We start from the raw sequence: 11,513 nt of genomic DNA, 5'->3' as shown, positions 1-11,513 counted from the left end.
TTCTGAGATTTTACACAACATCAAACCCAGCATTTTCTCAAAATCTCAGGTCACCCACTTCAATCAAGGTTCTTTTGTGCTTTCATGCTGTTTGGCTAATTCTGGGCTAGCAATGATTTGTGCAGTTTCACCCCGTAAACACTTTAAATGAAGGGAAATTAAATGACTTTGTAGCAGGGCGGGCTGTACCCAATAGTTAAATAAAAAAAACTGACATTCTGCATGTCTATTCACTCTATTTAAACCCAGTCTTTCTGCACAGTCGCAGATAAAGATTAGGATACACAACTATTATTTCATACTTATGTTTATAGAATTAGATTCCAGTGGCGGCTTATTGTTTCCGATCCAAACATTTCCAATAACTTCAGAGTGTTGTCAAGTCCAACGTTTACTGTAAAATATGATATATGTCATCATTCACAAAATTCAAAACGTGTTTTTATATATAAATATTCTGAACCAATCTTTATTCATCAGCATTTAGGGTTGGTTACACATTTGAACTGTTAGGTTACCATACCAAACACTACATTTTCTACATGCCATGGATGTCAAAAGCATTGCCATTTTTTCAATACAATGTGTTTAAAAACAATACAATACTAATATTTAATAGTAGTTAAAGAACCAAATCAATCTAAAAATGACTTAAGCGCTCGTTCAAGACCTAAATTCAGTTCAGTCTTTACTGCCCTGCCTGAAATTTAGCTTACAGCAGCAAAACCAGACAGTTGTCAGTGACGTTTTCCTGTTTTGTTTTGCTGTGTTGCCTCCATTAGTAAAAACGCTCAGCCAACCAAGACAGCTTATCCAACGAGCTGTTGTTTTTAAATCACCTGAAGATGACGCCGTCAACGCTTCACTTAAAAGTTTCGTCTTCCATGGAAGGTTAAGATACACTGTTAAGAAGTCGCTACCTGCAGTCATGCTAACGTCAGCTGGAGCTGCTGTGGGTTATTAGCTTTAAGGCTATGAAAAACAGTGCACTCTTCATCTTTAAATGAACTCTGTTTTGTGTTTTGTTAAACGCCTCGTGCTGGCCTGCCAAACATTGCAGCATGTGTTGTTTGTGTCAAGTTTTTAAAGTTTAATCACACTTGTGACAGCTTTTGGCTCGCTCCTGACCTGACTCACAGTGAGATGAACAAACTGCAGTGGCGTTCTTGTCTCTCTTTCTGTTCTCTATACTCTCCATTACTCTCACACAGACGTGAGATGTCAAAAGTACCGAATTTGGCACAGATTGATTTGATGTGAATTGGTACTCTGCAGCAGCGGCATGATTCAGTCAGTCAAAAGTACTAAGTTTGGTACCAACACCTGTTTGCAGTAAACCTTTCAAAAACAACATCTTGACCACTGAGTTCTCTACCATCATTACTTTTTTTTTGCTTTTTCGCCTTTATTAAATAGAGACAGCTGAAGATAAACAGGAAGGGAGTACAGAGAGAGGGGACGATACGCAGAAAAGGGTCACAAGCTGGAATTGAACCAGTGCAGCTGCAGAGGACTGCAAGTGAGCAACCAGGGCGTCCCGCAAACAGTGTGACTTAACATTTTGACATGTGGGACAGAAAATAAAAACGAGCTGTTGATGCTGAACTTTGCACAATGTCCTGTTTATTATTTTCATACCAAACCTGCCCACTTAGCAGTTAGATAAATGCAAAACGCTCGGTTACACTGGTGGCAGCAGCGTTTCTTTCAATTGTGCAGTTGTTATTTCTGCTATTGTTTTCTTAGTGTAGCTTCCTCAGTATAGCTAGACGGGTAACTTTGTTTCAAGCTTCAGAAGCTGAATGCAACTAAGCTACAGATATATGATGTATATCAGATACGCGTCCTGCAGAGATGTGAGAGTTGTTCTGCCTGCTCCCTTCACTGGTAACAGACAACAATAACAACAATACTGTTGTCCATCGTGATGTTTCATTGTCCTATGTCAATTTGACTGACATCACCCAACCTTAACTATAATTGCACGTGCTGTTTTCTTTGAACATGCAATGATGATGCAATGCTATATCATAAAAAAACATTCAAGCTATTTTGAAACAAATGTCAACAAGTCAAAGTTGGGTGGGTTATTCTGGATCTTGCCCTGGATTCTCTAAAATTATTTACTGAACAAACATTAAAATGAAATAGGATACTCAACAAATTCTTACGCCTTCTACGTGTGAAGAAACCCCAGACTGTGTCCAAAGATGAGTTCGGTGAGGTTGAGATCGACGTCTTTCTAACAACATTTGCCACTGACTTCCTAAAACCAAATCCTCTCACATTCTTCTCTTTGGTATCTCTTCTCTGCCATTTTCCTTTAATCATAAATACTGTTTTAACTGCAGTTATGACAGAAAATTTACAAAAAAACACAAGCTGCTTACTGTCTCTACAAACAAGGAAAACTCTGTTCTGTCTGACTGGTGAGTTATTGACACGAGAACAGGGACATCAGCAATTAGCTCTGGTGCCAAATACCCTCATTAGGGAGAAAGAGTGTCACCATGGCCTGCTTTTAATACAAGTGCATATCCAGGCACTGCAAAAATCACCTCAGATTGTTTTGATGGTGGAAAATGAGCAACAGCAGTGTGATACACATCAAAACCTGCCACATAGACACATGAAGATATCCTTAAAAGTCACACTGAACAAACAGAAAAGTTTATAATGATAAAAACAGTGGTGTGTCTAAGACGTCAAAGAAAGTTACATGACAACACTAAAGCCTTTGCATCCCTTTCAAGGCTGCCCCCTGTCAGCCTGCTTTACAGGAAGATGGTCTTAATGCGTCCAGACTGCCAGTCTGATCTCATTCCCTTTGGTCTGACTTGTTTATGCTGCGTTTGCTGTCTGTTGTTCATGTTGGTGTTCATTGCTAGCAGCAACGAGGCAAATCAAACATGTCTGCTGAAAATGGGGCAACTAGAAAAAACAAGTGACAAAAGCCTGAAGGATTAAACATTCATGTTCTTCAGACTGACCTTTTTTACTTTGAGAGGAGAACGCAGCAGAGCTCAGAAAGCAATCTGAGAGGTGAAAACTGCATTTTAATGTTTATTCCAGTCTAATCAACACAAGACACAGGTGATGATGCACATTTTAAAACCCTTTTTGTATTCAGTGCACAGGCTAGAGTGGAGAGTTTAAGCAGTTCAATTAATTATGTATCATTTTCTAAGTATTAATATTGTCCAATGAGAAATCAAATCATTTGACTGTTGTGCTGTTTGTTTAGTGTGATTTTTTTTACAACTGTTAACATTTCTTTTAAGCACCACACAGCTGCACAATGTCTTCAGTTGTTGAAGAGCTTCTGTGTTTTACATGTTAGGATGTAACATGTTTGTAGATGCCCACTGTGGCTGCTACTGTTGCCAAAAGCAATACAAAAAAACTGACCGACTGAAGTTTCATCAAGAGCAGAGGAAATTATTTTAGCACTGAAGCCTGAATTCAGGCTTGATGTTAATGCTAAACCTGCTCACAGTGATCCATCTCGATGCAGGAGTTGTGTAATAGGATCCTTTTGGTTGTGTCAAGGCTGCCATCAGCCCAGACAGAGTCCAACACTGCAGTGCACACTACCACAAAATCTGCTAACACCTGCAAATACAGGCTGAATGAACTATAAGCATGTGTTCAATCTGCAGGAGGGAGAGGGATAAAAGAGGAGCAGCAAAAGCGAGGAGGACGATATCAGATGATGTGCATAAAACTGTGGTGGTGCAGCGTTTTCTGCTCTTCGTCTGTATAATCACCTCAATGTCAGAGTAAACAAAGCAGGGGGAGGTTAAAAGGGAATACATTATGCTGTATTGTGCATTAACAAATATTAGTAATGGAGTAAAAACAGGCCACTTCCATCTCGAGGAGTGTTTGTCTAAGTAAACCCATTTCCTGCTGCTCTCTGCCTCGCCACAAATGTTAACTGAATCACTCCAGCTGTGCAATAAGACACACCATCCAGCACCAACATCTCAAGAGCATCTTTTTAAAACTACGCTTAAACAAATGTCCACATCCCAAAGTTGTTTATTTCTTGTGAACAATGTGGCAATAACAACGGCTGCAGATACAGGAACTGTCTCTGTTCTTTGCAGATTGTTGTCATCTCAGCACCACGGGCGCCCCCGCCTCACCAGACCCCCCCTCACCCCCCACCCCCCCATTATCTCATCTCTCCTCAGATACGTAGGTGCAGGGGCTCGGCTAGCCTCCACTCCTGTTAAGAGTGCAATCGCTATGGAAACCAAACACATTGCCATGGAAACGAGGGATAGCCTCTAAAGATTGCTGTTATGTAAGAACAGAACAGCTGTAGGCCAACATCACGCTGCGAGCCAGCCCGTGTCACCAGGAGCACACCTTCAAACTAAAGTGTTACTCATTTTACGTTCATATCAAAACACGTCAGGGTCAGAAGTACACGTGCATTTCTACAAATTTATATACGCTGATATTAAAAGTGCAATGAAATAGCAAGATAAAGTCAAATTGGGCACCAAGTACTACATTTTTATGGAGGGCTGAACTGATTCATGACAAAATAATCCCAAAGGTGACAAACAATCTCACAGGAATGACATGACCAGGTTATAATCCATGTTGAGGAAGTAAATCTGGCAACTCACTCAAAAAGGAATAAGCTATTAAACTATTTTCATATTTTTTCATGAAATATGGCAGAAAATACAGTTTTCTGCTTCTCAAACATGGAGATTTTCCACTTTTCTTAATTTATTAATATATTATACTGAACACCTTTGTGATTTAGACTGACAAAACAAGGAATTTAAGGACATCACCTTGGATTTTGAAAAACAAGGACGGACATTTGTCACTATTTTCTGACATTTATTTTCTAACATGAATAGATGTTCCACCTCTAAATTAAACGTGGCAAATAACTACTCTCTGTTGTTATTAATAACAGCTAATAAAACAATTTGTACAGGGGCAAGTAAATATTGACTTTGGGCAAGTAGATTTCTGATCCACTTGCCTGACCAGGAAAATAGAAGACATTATTAGCGTTGAACCCTGCCCTCAGTATTATAATTTTAAAAAACGAAGCCTAATACTAATACTAGTATAAACTTAACTAAAACAAAACCTTTCCCAACAATAAAAATTAAGCTAAAAGGAACAAACCCACTCCAGAAACATAACTGGATTGAAAAGAAAAGTTAAAAACTAAATGAAAAATACAAAACTGGAATAACTCTGGTTAAGACTGGTGTGCAGGGAAACTAAGATGCTCTGTTTGAAAATGTCACGGTGCATCAGAGGCACCTGTCATTGTGCATCAGTGGAGGATGGAGTCACTGCTACATCGTCACGAGTCATGACAACCAGAAAGTGCTCATCTCTTCCACCTGAATCTTCTTTATTTAGGAGATAGAATGAGACCGAACACTAAAAAATAACATAGAAATTGACAAATGGAACATTTTGTCTCCCTAAAGGCAGGTTTACCCTGGCTTCTATAGCCGCACCCATTAAGTAATCTGTTTTGGAAACTACCCTGTCCTCATGGGTGTGTCTAAAGCTGCTATTGATGCACATCTCTGCAAATGTTGGGGAATGTAACGCAGCCCTGGCTGTCAGTATCTGGTCCTGATACTGATTTGTCTAATTACCACTGAGAGCCCTGCAGGTAAGGAAATAGGGGCACAAGACGGTTCATCTCATCCAAAGCAGCAAAGGAATAAAATATGTTCAAAATATATTTTTTATATCAACACGACACGATGACTGGGTTAACCCCAGCCTGCAGGAAAAACAGTCAAACAAGATTTGAGGCTGTGGGCAGAGAAACCTGCCAGTTCTGGCTGATGGCAAGTGTCAGACTTTCTCTTATCTTCTCTTACGTGCCGAGGGCCTCTGATACACTGAACATTTAACAGCTTATGCACACCAAAAGCTGCTATTTCTGCCTACATTTCACTGTGGATGTGGAAAACCCTTTGACTGTTGCATCCAAGGGTTTTCTCGTCTCCAAGCAACAGGAAAATGTTGTGATGATGCATCAAACATCACATTCATGCAGTACAGTATGCCACCTGCTTTTGAGAGAAGAATGAGAGGAGACATTTTGAGTTGTCACTTTAATAATCAAGTCTGTTAGACTTGCTAAAGCTACAAATCAATTTAAATGTCAACAGCGTGTTGGCTACGACATTACACTTTTTTTTTTTTACATGGTGGAGCTGAACTAAACATCGTTTTTCCAGAGATGATGGAAGCAGCAAGTAAGCCATCTTCAGCTGCTCCTTTCCATGTTTGCTGAGAGGTTCACATGCCATATAATTGATTCGCAACACAATATACAAACCAAAATGGCCCAAAATACCCAGAGACAGTTCTGTACCAAAAGTACGGCAAAATGTCTGACTGTAGATTTAACAGCATTTTTACAGTATCATCATACATCATAAAGAATCTTCTTGACCTTAAAACATGTATGTGTCTACCAGGATAACGTACGTCTGCACACTAGAAAAGGAAAATGAACGGGATGCTGCAGCATTAAATGAGCCATCGAATTTCCTTTAGATGACTGACTAAAACTGATGCTTGAACTTGCTATGACACCACTCAGTACAGATGTTTCCACTCTCCACAGAGGCTGCCGTAAGCCAGTGATGGAAAGAGAGGAACGCAGAGATGCTAGCCTACACGAAGAGGAGCACCAGGCTCTCTGCTCTCCCACAGTGGCTGACTTTAAAACGCTGAGCGTACATTGTACATATTTCAATTTTTATCATAACTCTCTGTTGAGAGACGGAAGCTCGTGCTAAAAACATCTTTTCAGCATGACTAAGCTCTCTGAAAAAGAAAAGAAATCTGAAAAACAAGATCCATTTAGTTTGTTCCAAAAATATGCCAATCAAGCAATCAGCAGTGAAAAAGAGCATTATGGTTTTTTTCTTTTAAGAAAAAAAAGATGGCCTCAGAGTCTCTTTCTGTAACAGTTACAGCGTGTGTGTGTGTGTGTGTACAGTTGGAGTTTCAAGCAGTTTTCAGACATTTGAGAGAAGCACTCAGGCATGTCTCTTTATATCTCGGAGCGGGATGCCTGTCATTACTGGGGACGAAGAATCCACCAGCAACTGCTCTTTAGTGCGTGTGTGTGTGTCAGAGCCTAACTACATGACTGGCAGGAATGCATTAGGTGTCATTTTAGCGCTGCCCCCATGTATAGCCTTGCGGACCAGACGGTAATTGACACACACGAAGAAGCTGTGGTGTTCACGACACGAGCTAACAGCAGACAAACCGAAGTACAGCGTTTAACAAAACGAGGAGGCAACGGTACACGTGCATATCACTGACCTCGCTACTCGAACAACATCACTTAAGGAAAACAATTAGGTCTTGTAGCAACATTTGTTGCCACGGATACCAACCGATCATTTGGCTGAAATGAGAAGATTTACAGATTTATCATGAGGCTAATAAACTGCTTTTATAGGTAGATGAAGTCATGTCAAAATAAAGTTTTATGTGGGAATATTTTCATGATTCCATATGGTTTTATTTAATTAATTAGGAATGGGACATAGGCCATGGAGCAGAAATGACAATCCAACTATTTTTTTTTTTTACAACATCATATGATTAATTTCATTTTATATTTTATTTTCCATCAATAAATATCCTGACATACCGTAATACCTTAATGATACCACCCAAGACTAGAAGCAAACCTGACAGGACCACAAATAATGATTATTTTTATTTTATTATAACTGATCTGATTATTATTTTCTCAGGTAATTGATTTATTGTTTGGGCTACACAATACCATAAAATGCAAATTTTCAAACTGCATGTCTTGTCAAATTATGTAAGAATTCTAACACACAAAAATATTCAGTTTATAATCAAAAAAGACAGAGAAGCGGCGCATCCTCACAAGTGAGAACCTAGAGCTAGTTAATGTTTGGTGTTTTTGCTTGCAAAATAACTTTAACAATTAATCAATTATCTGAATAGTTTCTGAACAGACAAGTAGATACTGAGATGGTAACAGAGGAAAGAGAAGTGGTAACTTCAGGAGAAATTTGGTTTTAAAAAATCCTATCTGGAATATAGGAGCTGTGTTGAAGATGTGAGTTACTTATATAGAAACTGGCTAAGTTATAGTAAAGATGTGCACTTCATCTTTTTGGAGATTTCTTAAAATTTTAATGAATCACAAGCAGCATCATGGCGTCCGCTATCTATGTTTCCAAAGTCCCTTGGAAACAAGAACAACCTCCTAGTTGCAACCTACAACGCAAAAGCAGTAAATTAGTGCCTGAGGCGCTAATAGTACAAATGTAAACAAGCTAACAGCTGTTAACTTTTCTGTTGTAGTGATGTGATACCAGAGCTTGCCTCCAGACGTGCAGATATTCCACCAAAACAAGTTCCCCCTAGACCTTACTTTGTTTGTGGCTGGTTTAAAGAAATGCAAACAAGGCAGGGCATTTTCCCCCCCTATAGCTGAATGTGTATGCATGGAGCCAAATCTTTCTCCAGCACTTTGGAGAGACCTCTGGTTAAGCTAGGCTACCAGAAACACAACTCCAAATGAATGCTAATGTTGCTCCATAAATGCCGGATGTGTAAATGTAGGCCTACAACAGTTTCACTGTATCAGTTTAAAAGTTGACAGCGTGTGACCCATGTGGTAAAAACAAAAATCCATTATTGCAGGTTTAAGGAAAGCTGGTTCAACTGAATTTTCTAACCATCACTCCTTTCTAACAGTTTTTCCAAGCTGTTCAAACCTTTTCCACCCTTAAAATTAAATTAATGATCATTAGATAAATAAAAGCAAAGAGATGCATCCAAGTTTTATTTGACAGGAGAGAAAAATGGCTCCTCAGACACAGCCAGCATGATTTTTTTAAAAGATGCCCTGCATGTAAGCGTCACCATCAGAGGAACCATCAGCATGGGAAAGGTATTATCTGTTGCCGACTGTCCCGAGGCCGGAGCAGACACCGTGTTGTGTTAGCATGTGAGCAAAGTGGCTCGGGGTTTATCTGGCTGTCGCATGTCATATGGGACAGAGTGGTGGAAGATTGCTCTCTGAAACAACACACCCTTCCCTATACGGTCTCATACGCTGGCCTGTACTATCATGTGCGTAGCCTTCTGCTGGACAAATATTTGACCCAAACATTCGCGCATATATTGACGTGATCTTTAGTGACCTCTGTGGTGTGAATGAAAGTTCAAGAGTAACGGTTTTCACATCTCTAACCTAAACAAAAGCCTCCTGAAACCCCCGCTAAGTGATCGCATATGCAGAGGACGGAAGGAAAGAGTGAAATAGAGAGAATGGGCCTGAAATGAGGAACACATTTTCAGCTGCACTGCAGTCAAGGGTGTGGGCGTGGGGAGTGGGAGTAAAACAAACACTCTGTATCTAGAGTGAGTGTGTGTATGGATGCGTGTAGCAGTGTAGTGTGTGTGTATGAGTAGAGGGTGGCAACATGGAGCCAGACTGACACAGCTAAGCTCCCTCCTTCGGGAATTTCACTCATTCTAACAGAATTACCAAATCCAGGGAGTTACCATCTCTTAACACACACGCACGCACACACACTCTAACTGACACTTTATCTTGGCAGTTTGGCTTTGCTAATCCTCGTACAGTACGAGGGGGAAGGGACTTCGCTGTGGATTTTAGAAAGAAGCCAGACACAGCAACAACTTAGGGGTCGTGTTTTAGGCCTAAAAACAAACTCTCAGGTAATTTAATTATCACCACTCAATCCTCCTACTGACACTCTTATTAGTCCTGGACACTCTGGGCTGCAACAAACACTTATTTTAATTAAGAGCCGCAAAGATTAGTCAACTGAAATAAAATCGGCAACTATTTTGATCATCAATGATTCGTTTCAGTCAAGCAAAAATGTCAAACAGCTTCTGAAATTTAAAGATTTGCTTCCTTTACTTGTCATTTATGATAGTAACTTAAGAGTCTGTGGGGTTTGGGCTGGTGACTGGACAAAATAAGTAATTTGAAGATGTCACTTTCATTTTCATTGTTTATTAATCTGTCAATTGCTTTACTAGCCTTCCAATAAAATATCATCCAATTTTTGATACTATTTTCTTAATGAATGAGGATAAATTGTTGATAGAGCAGCTACAATTAGTCAGTTAATCGATTAGTTGCCAACTATTCCATTATTTGTCGATTCATTGTTTTAAGTCATTTTTGAGAGAAAAAAACGTCTAAATTGCAATTTAATTTCTTTGATTTCTGCCTCTCAAATGAGAGTATTTTCTAGCTTCTTGCCTCCTCTATGATAGTAAATTAAATATCTTTCTAAACAACTAATCGATTAACCAAGAAACTGATCAGCAAATCAGTCAACAAGAAAAGAATCTTTAGTCGCAGCTCTAAATGTTAAAATACTGATGCATCTAGCTTCAGATCACTTATCAATTAAACATTACAAACATCATGATGCAGCTTAATTGCATTTTTGCATTATTAATATACAGTGTATTACCATGCCTTAATGTTGTATACTGTGCATGTAGAGTTTAGAGTATCAAAACAAATTTAATATCAACCTGTAGTTATATTTTTTGTTTTCTATAGCATGTTTTGTTCAATGCATTTCACTTGAGCAATGACTTGGCTACTGAATCAACACTATTTCCCAGTGGCATTAAAAAAGTACTCTATCTGATGCACTGTGACATGATGCACTGTGAAAAGGCAGTGAAAGAAAACGATGTGCTTTTTAATTAAAACAAGCAGATGTGCTCATTTATTATCATGCAGGACATTGTGCCATCTGATCAACAGGAAACTGCTCCATCACCTGAAGATAGCTCAATTTCCTCTGCTTCAAAACACGCCCAGCCTAGAAACAGACCTACTCAGTGCAGAAACAGTAACATGAGCAAACCTTACGAGCAGCCTCAGAGTCCATGTTCAAAGCAACAGTAACCGTGCGCATGTGAAAGGCAAAATAATACAACCACGGGCCTGTCCGTGCTGCAAGCTAGCCATACTTGGGGCAAAAACACGCCGGGGCAGTAAGTGTGTGGCCCTGGGCTGTTGTTGTTCAACACGAGGAAACCGTCTGAGCGGAGTCGAATCGGTTTAATCGCACTAAAACGCAGAAATCCTCGTTTTACAGTATGAAAACGTGCAGCGCCTCCTCTCTGCAGACTCCACCGAGCAACGCAACGTTACTAGCAAAACAGTGGGAGCTCGCCACACTGAAACACAACGAGACTGTGTGATAAACATTTAAAAACACACACGGTTCGCCTGACAAACAATGCCGATGTGAAATACAAAACGTGTTAATAAATTCAGCGCTTACCCTCTCTTTGATGAAGTGGTGAAATATGAACAGGGCTCGGTGGAAGCGGGACGGCGGGTTTCACTATTTTTATCCCCGACCCTGGCGATTTCAGAGTGGGTTTATCTCTCTGCGTTTGTCGTCCCTGCGCCGCTCCGCCCATCCACCATCATCCCA

General features: G+C 39.8%; 1 protein-coding gene across 12 annotated transcripts in view; it reads right to left on the bottom strand.

Annotated features, from left to right (window-relative positions):
• The window catches only part of add1 (adducin 1 (alpha)), a 38,876-nt gene extending 27,363 nt beyond the window's left edge, over positions 1-11,513 (bottom strand). For all 12 annotated transcript variants that reach the window (XR_014772666.1, XR_014772665.1, XM_084746566.1 and 9 more), the window contains exon 1: positions 11,358-11,513. Coding sequence is in view for 10 of the 12 variants with exons in the window: in XM_084746566.1 (XP_084602692.1) it covers positions 11,358-11,499 (142 nt within the window). In the remaining 2 variants the exon portion in view is untranslated. The remainder of the gene's footprint in view (positions 1-11,357) is intronic.

Source organism: Lutjanus erythropterus, chromosome 20, assembly GCF_056507025.1.
Source record: "Lutjanus erythropterus isolate fLutEry1 chromosome 20, fLutEry1.hap2, whole genome shotgun sequence".
NCBI lineage: Eukaryota > Metazoa > Chordata > Actinopteri > Lutjaniformes > Lutjanidae > Lutjanus > Lutjanus erythropterus.
The sequence above is the reverse complement of the archived record's forward strand: the minus strand, read 5'-3'. Positions and strand labels throughout refer to the sequence as shown.